This window comes from Mus caroli, chromosome X (genome assembly GCF_900094665.2).
Source record: "Mus caroli chromosome X, CAROLI_EIJ_v1.1, whole genome shotgun sequence".
Classification (NCBI taxonomy): Eukaryota; Metazoa; Chordata; class Mammalia; order Rodentia; family Muridae; genus Mus; species Mus caroli.
Window position 1 is genome coordinate 89,705,604 of NC_034589.1, and position 24,056 is coordinate 89,729,659.

Consider the following 24,056-nt stretch of genomic DNA (forward strand, 5'->3'; position numbering starts at 1 on the left):
AATAAGAAAATTCTTAATGGTCCAAAAACCATTGGGCTAAGAAGCAAAGTGGTGGCATAAGTGATTGAAACACTGAGTGAAGAAAAGCAAAGACCACATTGGAGACCTTGGTTTTCTGGCCATTTGTTCTTGGTTCTGGAGACAAAAGTAACTGCAATTGGTTTTGTTTGGTTGGTTTTGAGGCTGTGATTAGGAAACTTAAGAGATAGGTCTATTAATGACTGCACAGAAAAGCATTTATAACCTCTTGGTGTCATTTTATTCCCTCATCCCACTAAAAACTAAGACAAAAGAACTCTTAAATCAATAGAGATGGAGGTGGAGGTGGGGGTGGGGATGGAGGTGGGGGTCGGGGTGGAGGACAGGCAAGTAAAACTCAGAAGGTAGGTAGCCCTAGCCAATCACTTTTAGGTCTTGTTCTTTCCCTGTCAAATATAGTTAATAAACTCGTTGTCATTGTCTCTTCACTTCTAAAACTCCTAGAAGGTAGTCTAGGAAGACTGAGAACAGATGATAGCACTTACTGTGGAAGAAGTAATTACAATCTACTCCTGGAATCCACGGGAGCTGGGAATTGGTAAGACATAAAAAGAATGGCAGAATCTTGGTAATTTGGATGGGGACAGTTGACAGAACCCAGGTAAAAGGGACAGGGGATAAATGAGAAGATCTAAGATATGGGCAAAGGCAAAAGTTAGCGAAGTTAAGGAAGGCTTGAATTACGACTTTTTAAAATGCTTCAGTGTAGGAGGGTACTTCCAAGGCCAGGAAGGATGGGGCTCACACTCTAGATACTGTCAACAACTGCCTCGAATATTTTGGTAAACAAGAACCTTTCGGACTTTAGTGTTCTATTGCTCTGGAGGAAGGCTATGAGACATTCTTATTCATGTGGACTGCTGACCGGCAACATTACATGGCATGTGCAGGCCTTGTGGAAGGCAAAGTATTTGTGTACACAGACTATATACAATAAAGAAAATAATAAGGTCATTGTGTCCACACATGGACAATTAAAGTCTACTTTTAAGGAGTCAAGCCCACAAGTTTTAAGAGGGAACCTGGAGTGGGAGATTCCTAAGTGTTATGGCCTACATTAAAAATGCAGTGTTAAAACTGTCACAAATACCCAGGTTGTATTTTGGACCTGTACACACAAGAGAAATGAACAAGATCGGGAACAGGCCACTAGGTTTTAGCAAAGTACCAGGTAAAATGAAAGAAAGTCCTATCTATAAAAATATTTTAACTACTCATGGCTACAGGCTTTGAGTACAAACACTGTTCTTTTACTCTTCCAGAAATGATAGAAAATGTTTCCCAATATCCCTTGGAACACTTTGAAAATGAAACAGCAGGATAAGAAACTCAAGATAGTTGGAGCAAGTAGTCTCACAGCACACAAATTGCCTTTATTTTGCAATTGGCCACACACACACACACACACACACACACAAATGGCACAACTGTGCCTGAAATTCTTTTTTACTTCTTTTATTGAACTCCATAAATATTTTCATAAGGCTTTATGTCATTACAACATCTTTTTTTTTGTTGTTGTTGTTAAACATTTCCAAATACACAATTTTGACACTTGTTTGACAGGGTCAAACAGTCGGATAATAGAAACAAAAGAATAAGCCGGCAAATGCAGAGCAGCAGGGGTCAAAATCACTGTTGCCCATCTAGTCACCCAGCCCGCCCCACCCCCAAAGCACTAAAATAGCACTATTTGGCTTCATACTAGAATTGTTAGAACTCTCTTGCTGCTGTCCTTAATAGATCAATTAAAGATATACACATAGAAAGTGGATGAGAGAAGGAGAGAAAAATTGTATTTCTGTATTTAGGACCTCCCTATAGTAGAACTCATAGAACAAACTCACAAAACTGGAGAAAGAAAGTTCGGGCCTCATTGAGTTGAGGAAAGGGGAGTCCGGGGCCATGCAGAAACAGGAGAAGTATAGAGTTTGGGGGGCAGGGTTACATGGCTGTGGGGCTGCAGCAGGTTCAGCTACTGAGTCCAGGGAATTGATGAGTTTCCCTTTGGGCTACTGGCCACTGATCTATTTGGAGCTGTAGGTGTGAGGGTGGAGCCAGGCATTCCAATCCAAGGAGCGCGGAGTTGGTAGTGCCTTCACAAATGACTACATCTTGTAAGGCTAGTGGACTGGATGGAGAAACAGGATGATGAGAGGTAATACCCCTGATCTGGGAGCCTTGAATGTTGGACTCAGAAAGGGGAAAAGAATGAGAAGGTCTGGCCAAAAGATACTATAGATCTAGAAACCTTTCGAAACAAGCCCTCCTGGTGTGCTCCTAACCCTGGGAGAAAGTTGCCAAGGCCAAGCCTAGTGAAAATGGGTAGAAAGTAGGAAATGAAGGTGCAATAAGGGAGGCCTGCATAGGAAGTGAAACACATTTCAGTTTGCCAAGGGAGAACATTGTAGTCTATGTGCTCGATGCCAGATTTCTTGCCATAAGGGCTTATGTAGCTCTATCATATGCTGAGCAGTGAAAGCCAGTCCCGAGCCCTGGTGTTCTGCTAGCTAGCCTTGATAACTACAAAGTCTGACAACAACGTGTAATTTGTTTTCCAGAGGGGAAAGATTCTCAGGGGTAGGGCTTAGTCTAGGTCAGGAAGTACAAATTCAGCTTTATTGAAGACCTCATACAGCTATTGTTGCTACTTGGTAAGCTTAGATCTTTTTTTTTTTTTTTTTTTAATAATGAAGTCTTTTCTTGTGAGGTCCAGGACAGACACAATCTCCAGATTCCTGGATAGGGTGGGTTTTCACACTTCTTTATATTCTATTGTTCTCGCTCCAATCTCTAGCCATACAAAGGGCTAAATGACAAAGAATAAGCACTCTTGTACTCATGGGGATTCTGATTTTTGTGGGAAACATTCTGGTCAAATGGAAACCCTGCCAAGAAATAACTTCAGTGTTCTACCTCAGATCTTTTCTTTTCCCCCAGATGTAAAAGTAGCCCTAGGCTTCTCTATCACTTGCCTCAGTTGTCCTGGGATGGGAGTCTGTCTGGAACAAAGCCTGCTTTGAGTGCCAGAATGGCTCTAACTATGCCAATACTCACAAACCTGGCAGACAGTAAGGGCAAAAAAAGGAGACAGAGATTATCCATGCAATCTGCTAACAATTTGGGATGTTTCTTATAATTTCAGTGATGCAAATTACTGGTATATTATCTTAGATCAAGCCTCTCTCTTTTCCTGATGGTCTCTATAAGATGCTGTTGTCAACCTTGAACTCTTGTCAGGTTAATCTGAAGGTGGCTAATGCTCTTGGCCAAGCAGGTTTTTCTCTTGAATGCCTCCATAAACTTCTAACAACGATGCCTTATGAATCTGAAAATGGAAGCAGGAATGACCAGAGCACTATAAAGAGAGCCCTACCTGACACCTACCTACCATCTATGAGTTATGGGGGTGGAGATAAATCTCTTCCCCAGGATGCAAAGTCTCAATTTCTTTGCTACTAGTTTAGTTAAACCTTTTGCCTAGGGAAGAGATAGACTGAAAAGGAGATCCATAATAAAAGAGGCTTGGAAAAGAGACTAATGGACCCAAACTAATTCTTAGGTGGAAACTTTCAATGGCTTAGCATTGCTGTTATATGGGAATTCTCAGTGCTAGAAGAAATTACCTAAATAAAAACTATCCCCCTAACAGAAATCTTCTCGACTCTCATTACATTCGTTCACTCCTTTGTTTCTGTTTGGTTTTATATCCTTCCACAATACCTAAAACAGTGAAAGCAATAGAAATACCAAGCAGATAAGTCACAGGGCACAACAGAGCATGTCTAGACTGGCACAATTGTGGACACAGGATGCTGGGAAGAGGCTGTTGGTCTAACTGCAGGGCTACAGGAACATTTGCAGATGGGTGCATGAGGAACAGGAGCTGGGAATCCTCCCCTTCCCAGTGAAAAGTGACAGGGAGAGAAATGAAATCCCAAACCCACTACATAAATTCAATTCAAAAGTTATCAGCATCAGTATCATAAGGAAAGGGGACTAAAACAATGCAAATACTCTATGGTAATAATGACAGGTCAGTGAACTAGAGGAGCGAATAAGTTATCTTAACAGGAAAAATAACAGAGAGTAAGGGGGAGGGAACAAGGTTAAGAACTAAAAATTTGAAGAAGTGATTACATGTTTGGAAATCAGTGGTACTTCTTACCAACTACAGATTTCAATTCCCCAAAACAACAGAAAATGGTTTTGGTCCTTCTCTGTGTGTGTATATGTATGTATGTGTGCATGCATGTGCATGCATATGTGCACACATGCCCACACACACACGTGTATACGTAAAGGTCTATGTGTGTGTGTGTGCATGTATGTGTGCACACACACGCACACACACACACTCACTCTCTCTCTCACACACACATTTTATATATATATATATATAAATTTTCAACAGTGCTTCTCCGAAAAAAAGGTCCATCTATAAATATAATTTTATTTATTTTAAAATTATCTGCCTTCCTATAGGTATTATTTTTTGAAGGGGGTTAACCTACTGAAGTTTTGCCAGAATGGTGACTGGCTGCGTTTCGGTTCAGTGAACTCAAACACTTGAGACGGAGCGATGCCATCGGGGACCAGGTACTGGCCCTGGTTTAAAGGGTCCTGTGGTGGTGGGTAGGAAGGAGGAACTGAGCGGGCAGAGTTGACACCTAGAGCAAATAGGAGACCAAAGGAAAGAGTATAAATTAAGTACCAAGTGAATTTTCAAATGAACAATGATCACTCACACTCACAGTACACTAGTTTTGTGAGTTTTACCTGGTAACGGATTGAATAACCCTAATTCCAAAATCTGAAATACTCTAAAATCTAATAGTCAGAAAGTAGAAAGTCTATACAAATATTTCAATATATATATATATATATATATATATATATATATATATATATATACAATTTGTAATCTGAGGTACATTGTGTCTCAAGCATTTCAGGCAAATGATAATCAAACTGTGCTGCAAATTTTTCCCCTGTCATATTTGTACCAATATCTCTATTTATATTCACCATCTTATTTTTATTCTATTTCTTTCACCATTTTTTTAGGTATCACAAATAAAATAAAATAAAATAAAATAAAATAAAATAAAATAAAATAAAATCTGGAGTGTTACCATCATTTGTTTGACAGACAAGAAAACCAAGGACCAGAAGAAATATTATACCTAAGATCTTATACTCAGCTCCCAATAAAGTGGGAACTAGAGCTCACATGTGCTGAGTTCCTGGCTAGGATTTCTTTTCAGGAGACCATAATATCCCTGAAGAACCTCACAAACTCTTTTCAGTTCTAGACTTTGGTTCTTTTCCTCTCCAACCCTACCTGAAAGCGTCAAAATAATCTGGTTAAGAACTACTGACTTCAGGACTTTCCATAACGGTTAAGGCCCAAGTAATTTAGTATTTTGCTTTGGGTTGACAGTGACAAACCTGTATTCAATAGAAAATTGACATTAGTAGTTGAAACAGAAAGGAAATTCATCACCATAAGACATGTTTCATAGAGAAAAGGAAAATGGAATCTGTGATCTTTCAATGATACTGAGGTTATAGACCTTTTTTATATTAATGGAGGAGGATTCAAGGAATCCAACTACCCTGGCAGTAGTTTTAATGCTAAGCCATCATGGGCCATTGGTACTTTTGTAGGAAGAAGCCTCCAGTTCTGTAGCCATTTTTGAAAGGTGGCAAATGCTAGAAATATGAGGGTATTAGATGCTAACAAATAATACAGGGACAGCATGGAAGAAGTCCTGCTTTAAAGTCTGTTTTTCATTTTCTCTTTCAAGCTTTTGATATCAAATATACCAACTCTAAAGATTTTTAGAATACTTTTTCTTAGGGCGCTATAGTTTCGTATTTAATTTCACAATGGATTCCTACTTAATTATTATAAAAGGTGTGGGCTTATAATGAGGTCTTAATTTGTCTATAGAAATCTAATTCAGACTATTTGTTGAAAATATTGCACTTTCTTTGCTGAATTGTTGTTCTGTCTTTGTCAAAAATAAGTCACACATATGCATGTAGGTCTATTTCTGAATTCTTTCTATTAAACTATCTGTATTGCCTCAGTTAATGCACCTATATAATGAGTGTTGAAATTAGATGAACTAGGTACTTCTTTTTCATTCTTAGTTTTTCAAGATTGTTTTATTTATTCTAGAGAAATAATCTGATTTTCAACTGACCTTAAAGTCTATGAAGATGGGGGCTGTGTTTATGATTCTGACATCGTTTGTATTGATAAATTCAATTGGGTTGATGTATTGGAAATTAGCATTTAACCCCAAGAAGTTATATATAAATTCTGAAAACCAAGACAGCAGAAAGTAAACAAAGTAAAGTGAAAAGGCCTTTTTATCAGCCAGATAACTCTTCCCTCAGAAAAATAGATGGTTGATAATGAATGTCCCATGGTGTTACAAATAACATGTGAAGGGGACACTAGAACAATTACTTAACTAATGACATTTGCATGAGAGCTATCTTATCAGTTTTCCCTTCATTATTTCTAGAATTCACTCAGAATCCTAGAGCTAATGAAAGAGCAGCAGGAAAGGACTAAGGAAAGTGATGTCTTAGTAAGATTATCCATTCCTCGGAACAGTAAAAATACTGTCAGTAAAAAATAGCTTCCAGTAATTGAGATGAGAGAATCAAATGAGCTCTTTTTTTTCAAACAAGAGATATTACCATCATCAGGACCCTGAGATGAAGAGGGGAGAGCAGTGGTCTCAGAATCAAGATGACAGGTTAAAAATCACTTTACCTTGAATGTTTTCAGTTTCTTAACCTGGAACAGGGGCTAATAGTGCCATTTTCTTTGGGTTACTATAAAGATGAAATGAAAGAAATTAAGAAACTTGGTACTACGTAGACACTCTAGAAAGCGGAAGGGAGCTCCTTCTTTTTGCTCAACTGAGCACTTTAGTTTTGTTCTGATTCATGAAAAAGAAAAACTATTTCAAATTTGAGCTGATTCTATTTGGATTTGAATTTTTCAAAGGTATTTCCATGTATGCCTCGGAGAAAGACTATTTTGCTTCAATTTGAGGCTCTTCACTTTGGTTTGGGGCTACTGATTAGGTAAGCATTTTTAGACCACTGAAAGAAAGCTGAGAACAAATCCCTATATATTTATGTTTATTAAATAAATTATATACATGCATTATTGCCTGCCTCTCTCTAGATTATTCAAGAAATTTTTCTTATTTTGAAGTAAACACAAAAATACTTTTTATTTTGTTTTGTTTATGTAGCCAATAACGTAGGTATGACCACCCCACATCCCTTACTCTCAAAAATCAAAACACGAAGAGCATTTGTTACTTGTTATCAAGAATACCTGGGTAGCTGGAAACTATTCCAAGTGAACCTCAGTATAGAAAGGAGCCAAGGAATATGAAAACACATACCCCATGGTTTCCCAGTCCCACACAGACAGTGAGTGGGTTTGGAGGAGTAAAGGCACAAGTACCTTTCTGTTTAGAAGCTTTTCTCACAGTCATTGCAGCCTGTCTCTTCTGATTTTCAGAAATCTCAAAGCCTACAAGAGACAAAAAGGGAACTTTGTTATGAAAACCATATACCTTCACACACCACAAAAAACGAGTATACCTTTCCTTCCAAAGCTATCTGACAAACATATCAAAAGAAAAAAAAAAACTTCAAACAAAATGCTGGCAAAGATGTAGGGAAAGATGAACTCTTATTCACAGCTGAGCAAAATTTAGTAGAGTTGTTAAGAAAATCAATATGGAGGTTTCTGAAAATATTAAAAATAGAACTACCATATGATTGAAATTCCTGAGCACATCCCCAAAGAACTCTATATCCTACTACAGAAGCACATGCTCCTCCATGTTGATAGCTACTCTAGTCATAATAGGCAGGAAATGGAAACAGTTTACCTGTCCACAAAATGATGGGTACATAACAAAAATATGGTATATGTGCACAATGGACTTTTACTTAGTTATGTAAAACCAAAGTACAAAACTTGCGGAAAACATTTGATAGAAAATTATATTAAATCATGTAGCCCAGATTGAGAAAGACAAGGGTAGCAGATCTCTCTTATATGTCGAGCATAGATTTTAATACAAGTGTGTGGGCATAAGTCATGAACTTGGAGAAGGAACTGGGAGAAGGGTAAATGAAGTTTTGGGGAAGGGGAAAAGTAATAGAATATATGCTCTTTGAAAGCAGACAAGAGGTAGAAGAGAACAAGGGAGATGAGAGGATGGGGGGAAGGCTGGGAGAAGCAAATCAACAGAAACAAACTATGTCTGAAAATGCCATGGTGAAACCAAATACTTTATATGGTAGCTTAAAATAAAATATTTTATGTATGTACACATACATACATGTATGTGACAATAAATAATGAAAAATGGAGGCCTTGAATTTGAAAGAGATAAGGGAGGGGGTATAGGGCAGGCTTTGCTGGAGGAAAAGGGGCAATGATGTAATTATAGTAAATTCTCAAGAAATAAGTTAAAATTTTAAATACAAAAGGTCGCTATCATTGACCTAGTAATTCCTTTCTAGAAAATCCACTAAAGTTATTTGTTAGAAATTTGGAGAAGAGCCGGGCTGTGGTGGTGCACACCTTTAATCCCAACACTTAGGAGGCAGAGGCAGGAGAATTTCTGAGTTCGAGGCCAGCCTGGTCTACAGAGTGAGTTCCAGGACAGGCAGGGCTACACAGAGAAACCCTGTCTCAAAAAATCAAAANAAAAAAAAAAAAAAGAAAGAAAGAAAGAAAGAAAGAAAGAAAGAAAGAAAGAAAGAAAGAAAGAAAGAAATTTGGAGAAGAACTAGCCACATTTCTTTGGGGTGTATGCCCAAGGAGTTGTACTACTGGATAATAAGATTTATTTTTAATTTTCTTAGGAACCTCCATGGTGGTGTTTTTGTAATGGCAATCCATGATCATTTGCTATTTTTTTTCCAAATGGATGAATGAATCATTAAGGTTTTGATTTATTCATTTCCATTGATTCGTGAGACTGATCGCGTTTTCATGTATCTAGGGGGCCATTTGGAAGTCTTCTTTTGAAAAACATCTACACATGTCTTTAATTCATATTTTAATTAGGTTACTTGCCGTCTTGTATTGAGTTGTTTCAGTTTCTTATAAATTCTGAAAATAAATACTGCTATACAGCACTATCCTCTGAGCTAAACATCTGCCATCTTTATAAGTCCAGCTGTGTCTTCTTGCAAAATATTATCACAAGGGTATCTAGATTGTCTTCTTAACCAGGCGGATGTAGTTCTGTCCTAATTATATGTGGTCTCATGGTTTCCAGGAGGTGCTACAGGCTGGTAAAGGCTAGAGAAAAAGGATCTATTTATGCAGCCATGGTGGGCACAGACCTTCCAGTTGGCTGCTTTAGGGTCACCTGTGCACCTGGCCATAAACCCTAATTCTTGCTCTATAAGTAAGCCTAATACACTCATTAGTTCTTTTGGGTGAAAGTTCTATAAAATTAAACTTTAGTTTGTCATTAGGAATGGGATATATATTATCAACTCTCCAATACAAACAGAATTCATGCAACAAATGTCATACTATACGTTAGTAAGAGTTTTCTCCTAAAATGTAGCTATCTCATGCTTGTTTTTCTTTATTTTTTCTTTCTTTTTCTATACAGTTTTTTTTGAATTTCTATGTCAAAAAGATACTTGCATTTCCAGGTTTATTGAAAACATTATTCACAATATCAAGAATATGTGGTCAACCTAATTACCCATCAATGAACAGACACAGAAAATGAGAATATACTATTTAGCTGTATAAGAACATGAAATTCTGTCATTTTTTAAATAAAATAGTAGGATTTGGAGGACATTACATAAAGTAAGATAGGTCAGATGTAGAAAAGACAAACACTGTATAACCTCATATCTTAAAGATTAACATCGTATATGTGGGGAGCAGAGGGAGTCGAGAGAATTCAGAGAGGTCATTCAGTAGGTGCAATGATATAGTCAGATAAGAGGAATACATTCTTTGTTCTGTGTCATAGTAAGATGAATAGAGTTAATAAAGCACTGTAATAGCAAATAGTTAACAGATATCATTTTCAACATAATCATGCTAAAAACAAAATTTTAAGGTGAGAAATATTCTAATTACCTTGAGTTGCTAATCACTCAATGATTATATGAATCTTTTAATTTTGTAAATACATAAAAATAGTTTATGTAATTAAATTTAGATGTAATTAACTAAAGCTAAGACTTATCTATAAACATTACATATTGCATATTATAAAATACAGCAGCAAAAGTTATGAATAGAAGTTAAGAGGAACCTAAACATAAACTATGGAGAATATTTAAAGTACTCTGTAAAGTGGAAGAACCACCTTTTATATTAATCAAAAATATAAAAAAGGAAATAATGACTTAAAAGTTAAGAGAATTAGAATAGAAAACATATATTTGGAAATAAAGGTTTCAGAAGGAAGAAAATAAATAGAAATAACAAACAACAGAAAAGTTTACTAAGTGAAAGTACACACACTTGTTGAAACAGTAAAAGGTCTAAGGCAGGATTAGGATACATAGACAAATGTGAAGACATTGACTAATGTCTTCAATTACTAAACTTACAGGGTCAAAAAAACAAAAACAAAAACAAAAACAAAAACAAAAACAAAAAAACCCAAAAAACAAAAACAAAAAACCTTTCATACTCTAAGTTGTAAATGGCTCAGCTTTAGAGTCACTGGTCACCCAAGTAGGAGATACCCTGTGTTCTAACTCCAGCAAAAAGAAATTTCACATAAAACACCATTAGTGATAGCACAGAATCCATAAGTGAAATCAAATTATAAACAACTCCCTCAAAGACCTGGGCATTTTATATAGAAACTTATAAAATTTAGGGTTTGACTCAAAGAATGATTACTCAGAAATATTTATTTCATTTAAAAAATTGAGACAAACCCAAATAATGGTGCTATGAAACTGGGGGATAAAAACCAAAATCTAAAAACAAAAAATCAAACGAGCAAAACAATAAGGACACCCCCCAAAAAACAAGAAAGCAAACAAACAGACAAGTAGAAGAAAGCAAATATGATACTAAGTGGATTAACAAGAAGGGGTGGGGTAAAAAGTGGAAGAAAAGAGGTTACAGGGTAATAGGAACTCTCACAGTTTTATTTAAATGCCTGGAAGAAAAGACTAGAAAGAGATGCACCAAAACATATACAAAAGTTCTTATTACAATGTATGCTATTGTGATTTTCGTGTGTGTGTGTTTTGTTTCCTCGGTAGGTATTTTCTACAATTTTCTAATTTAATGTAATCAGACCATGGGGAAAGTAACATAAATCCACATTTAAAAACAAAACAAAGATGACATAAGCCTATCAGAAATAATTTATGGGAGCATTTCATTAGTGCCTGATCTCTGAAGTCCAAAGTTATTAAAGCATTGTATGGGAGATATGGTATGAGAAGCATGGGGAATGGTAGGAATCTTTTACGTAATGTAGAATCTGTGAACTCAGACTATCCACACATAGTTCTAAAAGCCAATATTGCCATATCATTTTACAGCACATCTCAATGTAGCACTGGTACTTTAAAAGTAACCTGACTTGCATTAAGACTCTGTTATGCTTGCAGACAGGAGCCTAGCATAACTGTCCTCCAAGAGGCTACACCTAGCAGCCAATGGAAACGGATACAGTGAGAACCACAGCCAAACATTATATGGAGCTTGGGAAGTCTTGCAGAAGAGTTGGGGGAAAGATTGAGGCACCCAAAGAGGAAATGGGCTCCACAGGAAGATGAAGAATGTACAAACTTGGACCTTTGGGGCTCTCAGAGACTGAACTACAAACCAGAGGTGAGCTGGACCAACCCCCCTCCTCCCCGCACATATGTAATAGATGTGCAGCTAGTTCTTTTTACAGGTCCTCCAACAACTAGAGGGGGGGCTGTCCCTGAATTTGTTGCCTGCTTGTGGATCCCATTCCCCTAACTGTGCCACCTTGTCTGGCCTCAGTGGGAGAAGATGTGCCTAGTCCTTCAGTGACTTGATGTACCAGGGTAGGGGGATACCCATGGGCACCTCCTTTCTCAGAGAAGAGGAATAGGGAATTGGGGGAGCTGTGTGATAGGGGAACTGGGAGGAGGGGGGCAATATTGGGATGTAAAGTGAATAAATTATGGGAAAAATAAGACTGTATTTTTAAAAAAGATTTATTTATTATATACACTGTAGCTGTCTTCTGACATACCCAAAGAGGGCATCAGATCTCATTACAGATGGCTGTGAGGCACCATGTGTTTGTTGGGATTTGAACTTAGGACCTTCAGAAGAACAGTCAGTGCTCTTAATCACTGAGCCATCTCTCTAGCCGAATAAGTGTATTTTCAATGTGGACTTTAAGATATGGGAAGATAAGGATTACTGCGTCCTGCTGGCCATCCATGTTTTGCTCTGGGCCATTTCATTCCCTAGCATGTTTTGGCATAAGAACCCTTTGCATCAGAACTCTAACAGGTAAGCATAGTTTTTAGAAAATTGCAATTTTGAACATATAACGTTTAAAGGTAGAATTCCATTTGTATAAAACATGGGGCAAAACAAGAAACTTTTCTAGGAATTAGAAAGGTTGATTTATTTTTTGCCTCCTTAGTGCTGGGGATTGAATAGGACCTTTTGCATACTAGGCAAGTACTCTATCTTTGAATTACATCCCTTCACGTTCATAAAAACAAAACAAAACAAACAAACAAACAAAAACCCAAAACAAACCAGACTCCTGCTATAGTTCAGATTGGCTTGAACTCATGATGCTGCCCAGGCTGGCCTTGACCTTGTAATCATCATGCCTCTATTACAATTACAGATATGGAGAATCATACCTGACTGTTTGATAATTTCATTATAGAAATAGGATCTTGAAGATGATACTAGGTAGTATTTAATAAACTACAAATCTTTAGCCACAAAACCATAACCACATAAACTGTTTCAATCCCAAACCAATGTCTTATTCTGAATCTAAATGAAATGAGTGGTCACTGTTTTTGATATTATTATATTTTCTGTGATTTATTTTAAATAGCTCTAGAGTATGATGACTAAGTACATATAATTTTAAGTTAATATCTGAAGTGATTTATCAAGAATTAAATATTCAGACACCTTTGCCCCATTGATTAATACTGTCACCTGAATGGGGGAGGCCTACATAGTTCAACTCTGATCGATATCTGTTTTCATTAATAAAATGAATGTAACTCAAGATGTGCACATATAATTTGGTCTCCTCAGAACTCAGTATAAGAATGATGTGAATCCATAATCTGAAAGGGACCTGAAGTTTGTGAATAAAAGCAGATCCACTGCTTGGTCCTCATCAGAATTCTATTGATACTTTTCCCTTCAGAGTTGCAAGGCCCTGGTGTTTATTTTCATCATCACAAGCAAGGCTGTCCATCTCATCAGTATAATTCGAGCATTGACAACCATTTCATAAAACATATTCTCATATACCTAGAGACAGATCTGTGAATATATGGAGATTACAGAATAAAATGTAAACTCTTTTGTGTTTGTTTGCTAATACATGTGAATATAGAGGTAGGAGAATCAAGTTTGGAATTGGATTTTGGTACAATATTCCTATCTGATAATAGGTATTAGGCATGGACAATCTGTAACTCATACCTATTGGTATTTTCAAAGACCCATAATAAGGAACCACCATAGTGACTTAGGTCAGTTTGAAACAAAAATCTTTCCTTTGACTTTAGAAAGATAAAATCAATTGTAACCCTCTATGGAAAGTTCTTCACAATTATATTTTTCTTTCTGCTTTCAGGTCACTTACCAATTTTTTCATCTTCTTGTACCATTTTTCTCTCTTCTCTGAAAGCTCTAAGCCAACGTATTTTCTCCTCCAGTTTCTTGGCAAAGAACAGATGCACTTCTTCCGTTTCCTTGTTATGAAGCTTGAAAGCATTTTTCATGCTGACATTAAAGTCATCATCTCTGCCATCTTCAATGTCAATTACCTCATATTTATCCATGTCAATGCGCCCCTTGTAGTATAGGATGTCTCTCCGGATTAGGTCCTAGGTGGGAAGAAACAGGCAGAGTGGATGCCAGGAGAGGTGGCACATGGTCACAAAAGGACACAAACACCATCATTGTTCTGGAACATAAATGAAGATTTTATTGTCTCAATATATGCACTGAGATGACAAGATGGACACTGACAAGTTGCTGAAGTAGGCATTCTAAGAAATTTATGATGGAAACAGATGCAGAGACCCACAGCAAACACCAGGCAGAGCTCAGGGAGACTTGTGAAGAGTGGGGGATAGAATTGAGCAAGCTGGAGGGGTCACAGACACCACAAGAAGAACCACAGAGTCAATTAACCTGGGTCCAAGTGGCTTACAGAACATGGGCCACCAACTATGGAGCATGCAGGACCCCTAGAACCCCTACACATTTATAGCAGATGTGCACCTTGGTCTAAATATGGATCCCCTAACAAGTGGAGCAGAGGATATCTCTGACTCTGCTGCCTGTCATTGGATCCCCTTCCCCTATTTGGACTAACTGGTTGGGCCTCCGTGAGAGAGGATGTCCTTAGTCCTGCTGTGACAGGATGTCCCAGGGTGGAGTGGTACACAAGAGGGGCTTCCCCTTATCTGAAGACAAGGGAAAAGGGTAATGGAGGAAGGAATTTTTGAGGGTTGGACTGGGATGAAAAGATGGGGGTATGGTCAGGATATAAAATGAATAAATAAGCAAATTATTAGAAAAAGAGATTTCCTACATCCAAAGACTGTTTCAAACCCTAGTATCACTAGAATACAAACTGTTTATAAGCAGTAGAAAGGAGGATGCAATAAAAGCACACTACCAGCAATGGATTTTTCATCTTCCAAAAACCTGGCCTGCTTACCAGAGGCATAAAATGAGCTTGCTAAAATGTGCTGGGAAAAAAACCCTCAAGCAGGATACAGAGAATAAAATTGTAGATGAAAGTTCAGTGGTGAGAGTTACTAGAAGGTCATATACTATTGGACATGAAGAGTTAACTGTAATGGATCTAATGCTTTTAGTACTTGGGATTTTGGGATAAGAGCAAGCCTGACAGGAAAAGTGTGAGTAAAAGAGAATAAAGAAGGTGCATGTATCAACACAGGTGACTCTCACAATCTTATATTACCAAAGCAAAATTATACACGTGTATGGATACAATGTTCTCTATCTTTTGTTGTTTTACTCATGAACACAGAATTAGATCAGTCCTAATTCTAGTCAGTGAGACACTCATTCTAAGTCCATGCACAGTGCTCTTATTTCTGACCTTACTCACTAACAGTTTAAATGGTATATTAAGTATTGGTGAACTTGCTACCATATTCAAAGCTATTACTCCCAAATACCTCATCTTAAGTCTCATGTTTGTCAATGACTTCATTTCTTTTCTATATATTTTAATCTGATTTGTATTTTCCACAAGCACCATATAAAACAATGTTATATATTTCTAGAGACATGTACAAATAACAAAGTTATAAGGACATATATAATGATCATATATAGCAAATTCAAGAGTGGATAAGAAAAATAGAAATGAGTGAGAAATGGAAAGAAACACGTCCTACTTTGTTTTCTATTGCTGTGATGAACACTATAACCAAGAGTAGCTTGGGGAGAAAGGGCATATTTGGCTTACGGGTTTCAGTCTGTCATCAAGGAAAGTCAAGGCAGGAGCTCAGGGCAGGAGCCTAGAGGCAGAAACTAAAGGAATGCTGTCCCTACAATGAAGGAATGCTGATTACTGGCTTGCTCCTTGTGGCTTTTCCACCTCCTTTTCTTGTACAACCTAGACCCACCTGCCCAGGGATTGCATTGCCCACACTGGTTTGCCCATTGCATTGTCCACTGAAGTTTCCTCTTCTCCAACAATTCTAGCTAGCTGTGTCATTTGAGAAATCTCAACCTCACTGTAGTAAATGAGTTAATTATCTTACCCAGCTACAGACCCCACATGCTACAATCCTGATTTATCTGGTAAAATGCACGCTTGCACAGTGGTATGACAGTTGGAGGGGCTAACTAACTGCATTCTGGTTAGATATGAGGATGCCACAGGAGAGGCAGTATATGCTAGGTACCGTAAACCTGGTTTTGAATGGTTCTCAACATACTTCTGTCAATCTCAAATCCTCAGGAATGGAAATACAGCTATTGTTTAACTGTTTTACAACCAATAACCATTATATAGTTCTTTTTACTGCTATAATTATTATGCATACAAATAAACTGAGAATACATATAGGTTCTAATCCATTGGGGACACCTGCCATTAAGCTCAGACAGTTCTGTTGGATACTTGCAACACCAGTCTCACAGGGGAGGAAGAGATGAGTTGAGCAGGGAAGGCTAATAATTTTTAGGCCTATTTCTTTTGACTATGTCCAAAATGTACAAGGTCAGTCTTGGCCCAAAGCACAGAGGGGTCCCATTAACTGATTTCAAAATTTCAGGAGCGTTTTGTGAGATACATACTCAAAAACTGAGCAGTATCAGGATAATGTAACTATGCAAAAGGGGGATAATATAGGAAAATATGTGGGCGTAATGCTTGAATTCTTCATTGCAGTTGCTATAATGACATATACAGATCTGGAAAGGCAGATATGGACAGCATACTTCAAGAGTGGCTACCTACCAACCTAAAACATTAACAACCTTGAATTCCTGATTCCTAGCCTTAGTCTAAAATTTCCTTCTCCCTTCTATCAAACTAGTGCTTCATGATCATTTTAAGTCTCAAAAGCATTCGGCATTTCCTAAAATTGGAAATATGTGTATGGTCATGGGAATTCACTGCCAGTAACAATCTGAATATCCTATTGTTTATTTGAAACAAAGGAACAAAGAAATATCCCATTTCTTTAGCAGAAGATTGGGAATTAGTGATGTGTTGCTAAAACTCTTGTGTTACTACATTTTTCTATTTGTAGCTAATAAATAGTTTAATATGATTAGTGTTGAGATAATTGATCTAGAATAATCTACTGGCTCAGGAAGACCAATCAGAATAGGCCATGAACAACAGAGGCCAGTGAAAGAATATGAATAAAATACAAATATTTAAGTGTGAGTTCTAGATGTTTAACACATTAACTGTATGGCATGGGCAAGCCACTTAGCTTCTCTCAACTTCAATTACTGAAACTTTAAAGTAAGAAAAGTTGACTTTGTTCTATGCTACAAGGCCAGCTTTGTCTAGTAAATGTAGCCTTGAGCTTTTATGCTCTTTCAAACTCCTTTTGGCAAACCTCAAGCTCTGATAAATCTCAAAAGCCTACTGCTTCTTGTAGCTTAAACTATCCAAGCAAGCTAAATATGAAGAGTTAAGTTCTATGAGTCAAAGAAACGACAAAATCCAATATCTTCTATTTACATAGCCACTGACTTCAGAAATTTGACACATATTCAGGGTAGGAAAAGTACTTTCTAACCCACTCAAAATCACACATCTACTTGGGCTTACAATAATGTATCCTTTACTCTCCAAAAAGTTCTCTCATTTCAGTCTGTTTAACCTGCATGGTCAAAGTCATATATTCTTCCCCCAAAAGAAACCTTCTCTGATTATATATTCTAGCTGTTCTGCCCCTACCTTGTCAAAAGTCTAACACAGTGACAGCTCTTAAACTCTATTCACCTAGCACTTAACTATCATACCAATTATAGCTCTTAGTTTTGTTTGCTCGTTGAGATTGTGCTCAGTAATCGGTCTTCTTTGAACTTGCAATACGCAGGGATTATCCATAGAAAGTTTATGGGGTCTTCTGAACACAGCAGGACAACAGAGCCTTTCTGAGTCCTGGGTGCTTGTGGTACTGTTGGTATCAAGCTTCTGACATGTCTGAGTGCCTTCACAGTGGTGTAGCAATAATATGCCCCAAACAGATAATATTTGGATCACAATTTCCCTGTTTAGAGGAGTTTACTGTTTCTAACAGGATACCAGCTTTTCTCCATTTCTCTGTTTTGTTTGTTCAAGGCAGGGGACAAAAAGTGTTAGTACTTCTCTAGGACTGTACAGCCTGTAAACACCAAGCTTCTGGCCATAGCCTGTGACTCCAGCAAGGAACTACCCTAATCCCTGACATTACATAATTCAAACAGCTCTCAGATATTTCAACTTGATCCCACTAGGTAATCCTAGGATTTAGCAAGACTTCACAGGACATTTTGTACAAATGACAGATGCTACAATCTAGAGTATAAAGCAGTTCAGGATTATAGCCTGACTCATGTATTTACCTCTACTACTTTAGAGGGGTCCTGGCTACTCTTTCTCGGCCTAGAACATCGCAGTTTTCTATCCAAATCCCAGGGAATGCACATGGACAAGGGCAGGCTTGTTTTGGCCACTATTATATTCCAACATATACAGTACATGCTTAATAGTCAAAATAAAAATAACAATGACAACAGTAGCAATGAGGACACAAGCAGCATATACTATATGCCAACTGCTATCCTAACAACTTTGCATTTGTCAACTTAATCACTGCTGACAAAAGTACTACAAGGTAGGTAGCTGCATCGAGTGATGAACTATAGACCGAGCGTACTGAATTTAGGATTAAATAGAGGAGCCAGGCTTTGGGTCTAGAACATCTGGCTCTCAAGTCTGTAACGTTCATTTTAAAATATGCTATATATTGCTTTAGAATAAAAATTGCTAAGTGAATGATTAGCAACATGACCTATATTGTAATTGTAGCAACTGCTAACATTTAGTAAATGCAATGTACCAACAACTGTATCTATACAGCCTCGGTTAAAGTTCATGATTCTCTTTAGATTCCTATTTTTGTCAAATGAGGAATAATTATAAGCAGAGAAACTTGTTTAAATTCAGACAAATTAGAAAAAAATGGATACCCACTAGTCTGGCTTATTACTCCACTACTTCCCAGTAGTTACCATGGTTCCCTGTACAGCCTTTCTGAAATGCATTATATTGCTAGTTTAGTCAGACAGGAAAGAAAATGGATAAAATTAGATGAATAAAGAGAACAGACAAATAAAAAGGAATATAGATTTAAAAATACTGATTAATAAGAGTCTAGTATCTACTTTTCCAGTTTAACTCCCTTGTCTATCTTATTTCTATTTTATTCCTTAAAGAAAATTCTTTTTTGGTAATTCTTAGCTCATTTTTTTTTAATTTTTAATATTTTTATTACATATTTTCCTCAATTACATTTCCAATGCTATCCCAAAAGTCCCCCATAGCGCCCCCCACTTCCCTACCCACCCATTCCCATTCTTTTGGCCCTGGCATTCCCCTATATTGGGGCATATAAAGTTTGCAAGTCCAATGGGCCTCTCTTTCCATTGATGGCCGACTAGGTCATCTTTCGATACATATGCAGCTAGAGACAAGAGCTCCGGGGTTCTGGTTAGTACATCATGTTGTTCCAACAATAGGGTTGCAGATCCCTTTAGCTCCTTGGGTACTTTCTCTAGCTTCTCCATTGGGAGCCCTGTGATACATCCAATAGCTGACTGTGAACATCCACTCCTGTGTTTGCTAGGCCCCGGCATCGTCTCACAAGAGACAGCTATATTTGGGTCCTTTCAGCAAAATCATGCTAGTGTATGCAATGGTGTCAGCGTTTAGAAGCTGATTATGGGATGGATCCCTGGATACGGCATGGTCCATCTAAATGGTCCATCCTTTCATCACAGCTACGAACTTTGTCTCTGTAACTCCTTCCCTGGGTGTTTTGTTCCCAATTCTAAGAAGGTGCACAGTGTCCACACTTTGGTCTTCATTCTTCTTGAGTTTCATGCATTTAGCAAATCATTAATGCTTTTTTTAAAATTTTTAATATTTTTTATTACGTATTTTCCTCAATTACATTTCCCATGCTATCCCAAAAGTCCCCCATACCCTCCCCCCCACTTCCCTACCCACCCATTCCCATTTTTTGGCCCTGGCGTTCCCCTGTACTGGGGCATATAAAGTTTGTGTGTCCAATGGGCCTCTCTTTCCACTGATGGCCGACAAGGCCATCTTTTGATACATATGCAGCTAGAGTCAAGAGCTCCGGGGTACTGGTTAGTTCATAATGTTCCATCAATAGGGTTGCAGATCCCTTTAGCTCCTTATTTGTGTATGTATGTGCACCTGAATGTATGTATTGGAAACATGTGAGTGCATATGAATGTAGAGTCCAGAAAAGAACATTGAATTCCCTGGAACTAGGGTTAAGGGCAGTTGTGAGCCACCATGCTGGTGTTCGGAACTGAATGCCAGGTTCTCCACGGAGCAGTGTGTGCTCTTAACCACTAAGCCACCCCTCCACTCCTCTACCCCCACCTCTTATCGCTACTGTTGTATGTGAGCTGTTTAAAATAAATGGTTTTAGTTCCATCCATTTGCCTGTACAAACTTCTCCGAACAAAAGTCCTCTGTCCAGCATCATTACATGTAATTTAGTTTTTATTCCTCAGAATCCTGTGAAAGCAACAGAAATACAGTGCAGTGAAGATAGGGGACAATAGGACACGTCAGAATAGGCACAGGTAAGAACAGTGAATGCAGAGAAAAGATTGCTTAGGACAATAATAGGGGTGTAGGAAAATTGGTAGATAATGGGAGAAAGAGGTCTATTCTGTTCCATGGTAAATAGTGAAAAGGAGAAAGAAACTCAAAATACAGAGAATGATTACCAAAACATCAAAATAATGGTATCAGGGAGAAAACAGAAAACATCTACAAAACTAAACTAATAGAGGAGCAGAGGTCAGTACATAGGATAAGAAGAAAGACAACAAAAGGGTCTTAGAAATGACAAGGAAAGAAAAGGCACATAAATTAAAGGAGCTGCCGCTGTCTTTCATGGGTATGATAACTGCTATTTTAAAAGTACCCTCCTTTATCCTTCCCTCTGCAAGACTACAAGTTGCACAAGCCGTTCAAGCTCTTCTGAGTGTCTTATTCAATCCCAACTCCTAGTGTACAAAACAGGTGAGATGGTGTTTACTGGGCTGAAAGTTAAAGGGGTCAGAAGAGTCACACAAATTCAGCAGGTGGACATTAGTAGTTGAATATTAAAGAACAGATTGGATATTTAAATGTTTTCTATATTACTTGTAGCAGATAATTATTCAGTCAACATGTGGATAAACTGAGTGATGGAGACTTCACCAATTTTGTCAATAAGTAGGGGCTAAACAAGCTACCTGTGCATCTCCAACAGTCTTGCCCCTCAACTGCTGCTTCATATGCATGGATTTCTTTTATTCTTCACAGTAATCCTGTTGATTATTCTCCTTGCATTATAGGTGATATAATGGAGGTGCGTGAAATGAACAGTTACTTGCTCGATTCACATAATAAGCATGCTAAAAAACAGAATTTAAGACCAGAATCATTTAACTTTAGTACTCCATGTTTCTTCTCTCTATAAGAAAATTATGAGAGGATCTAAGGTGGTAGCAGAAAAAAAATTAGATTTTTTGGGGCTGGGGATGTGGCTCAGTTGAAGCCATTGGTCTGATTCCTGGCACTGTATAAACTAGGCATGGTGACATATGCCTGTAGTCTCAGCACTTGGGATGCAGAAGCAACAGAGATCAGAAGTATTAACTTATATTCTGATACATAGTGAGCTCTAGGATATGTTGAGGGGCAAAAGACCCTGTCTCAAAATAAATCACCTGATTCCCACCCTGAAATACAGACTCTCTCTGTGAATTTCAGTCTTATAATCTAGTACTTAAATTTAAAGATAGAATACAAATACAGTTCTTAATGAAACATCATTTTTGATTTCTCATAGTCAACTAATCTCTGTGTAAAAAATTTGGGAATAGAAGTCATTAGTGTAGAACCTAGGGACAGTTTGACTAGTTTTACTCTTGGCTCCATGGCTGGGGAATGTAGCTCATTGGTAGACTACTTGCCTTACACATGCAAATTCTTACGTCAATCTTTAGTCTGAGGAATGAAAACATGAAAGTTAATTTCACATATCATTAAAATAGGAATAATCACAGTATTTCCTTGCTAAATTTGTGGTGAATATTGAATTAACTTAATGACTATAAAGTTTACAAAAATAGCATCAGAGAGTCATTCAAATAATGCCAATTCATCATTATTTTATATTCATTATATTTTTCACAATATAGTTTTCTGTTTTGAAAACTGGTGTATTTTTGCCACAGATTTCATCAGGGTTCTCAATATTGCCAAGATTACCTAAAGCAACTGCACCAGAGACATCTGAGAGTTATTTCAGTGAAAAACTGTATTTTTTATTATGTTACACTTAAATTTTATTAGATTACAAGTCCCACAAAGGCAGATGTGACTGCCACAGAGTATGCTATCAAAATAAAATTTCCAAGCAATGAGATACTTTATTGCAACCTCAGACCCTTAGGGTTTCAATTCCTCCTGGTAAAGGACTTGATGTTTCTCTGTTATCATTAAACCTTCTATGTCATCTGAGGGCTTGCCAGACTATCACTTATTTTTTCTTCCTTTATTTTTAATAACATTCATGTATTTAGAAATATTTAATTTTGTCTTGAAGATTTAAAAACTAACCTTTCAGTATTTATGAAATTACTGTGTTATTCCTGTTAAATGTCACATTTATGAAGGGCCCTTTTAAAGTATGATCTTATTGGAAAGATTAGAGTAGCCATATTCAATTATTTAGTCGTTGATTAGCCCATTCTTTCTTTTCTAACTTTTTATTGACTCTTTGTGAATTTCCCATCATGCACTCCAACCCATTCATCTCACCCTCCCTCCATAATCCATCACTGCAACCTCCAAAGGGAAAAAATAAAAAATAAAAACAACAAAATAGAGAAAAAATAACCTAAAAAAATCTCACCGTGGAAACTGAGGTGTGTCACTGTGTGTCACAAGAGTATATCCTTTTGTCCAAACAGCTTTACTTACAAGTGTTCAGTGCAGTGAGTCACTGGTCTGGTTTGAGGCCTCTGGCTTCTGCTACACTATCAACACTGGATCCTCACCAGGACACCTCTCGGATATCCTGCTGTTGCCCTGTGTCATGGAAGTCCTACAGCTTTGGTTCTGTAGGACCAGCTCATTTAAGCACTTCAGCTGCTCACAGATGGGATATATGTTGGGGTGGGCCAACTAAAGGCCCTGGATCTGAGCTTGGATGTTGGCTGTGTTGTACCAGTTCTCCTGCTCTGTCCAGGTGATGGGCAGGTCAGCACTCCAGCTTGTGGCAGCCTACAAGAGGCAGGATTGACTCTCTGGCACCCATATCACCAGGGCTAGCTCTCTAGCTCTTCCACTCCTACACCCTTGGGCCAGCTCCCCCATGCCCATCCCACCTACTACACTGCCAATGTGAATTATTGGATCTTTTCTTCTGAGTGAGAGGCATAGCCACTTCTCCCACACTGCCTAGGTGAGGGGGCTGGGCCAGCTATCCTTGCTGCAGGCAGTGAGTAGCCCATTCTTTATGCTAAACATCAAAAAACAAACAAACATAAACCTGAGCTCTTGGACATCCATTTACATGGTTTTCCAGAGGTGAATAAGGTGAGTAAGCTTTTCTTTGCTTACTCACCTTATTCACCTCTGGAAAACCATGCCTTTTAGCATCCAGCTTTTCTTTTTTTCTTTTGTTTTTCATTTTTTTTATTAGATATTTTCTTCATTTACATTTCAAATGCTATCCCGAAAGTCCCCTATACTCTCCCCTCCCGTCTCTGCTCTCCTACCCACTCACCCCCATTTCTTGGCCCTGGCATTCCCCTGTACTGGGGCATAAAGTTTGCAAGACCAAGGGGCCACTCTTCCCAATGATGGCCGACTAGGCCATCTTCTGCTACGTATGCAGCTAGAGACACGAGATCTGGGAGTACTGATTAGTTCATATTGTTGTTCCACCTATAGGGTTGCAGA

General features: G+C 37.8%; 1 protein-coding gene across 1 annotated transcript in view; it reads right to left on the reverse strand.

The window, feature by feature from the left end:
• Positions 1–2,689: 2,689 nt before the first annotated feature.
• The window catches only part of Arhgef9 (Cdc42 guanine nucleotide exchange factor 9), a 122,302-nt gene continuing 100,935 nt past the window's right edge, over positions 2,690–24,056 (reverse strand). The window contains exons 11-13 of the mRNA XM_021153587.2: positions 13,929–14,172; positions 7,541–7,609; positions 2,690–4,709 (exon numbers count right to left, since the gene is read on the reverse strand). Coding sequence (XP_021009246.2) covers positions 4,528–4,709; positions 7,541–7,609; positions 13,929–14,172 — 495 coding nt within the window. The 3' untranslated portion in view covers positions 2,690–4,527. The remainder of the gene's footprint in view (positions 4,710–7,540; positions 7,610–13,928; positions 14,173–24,056) is intronic.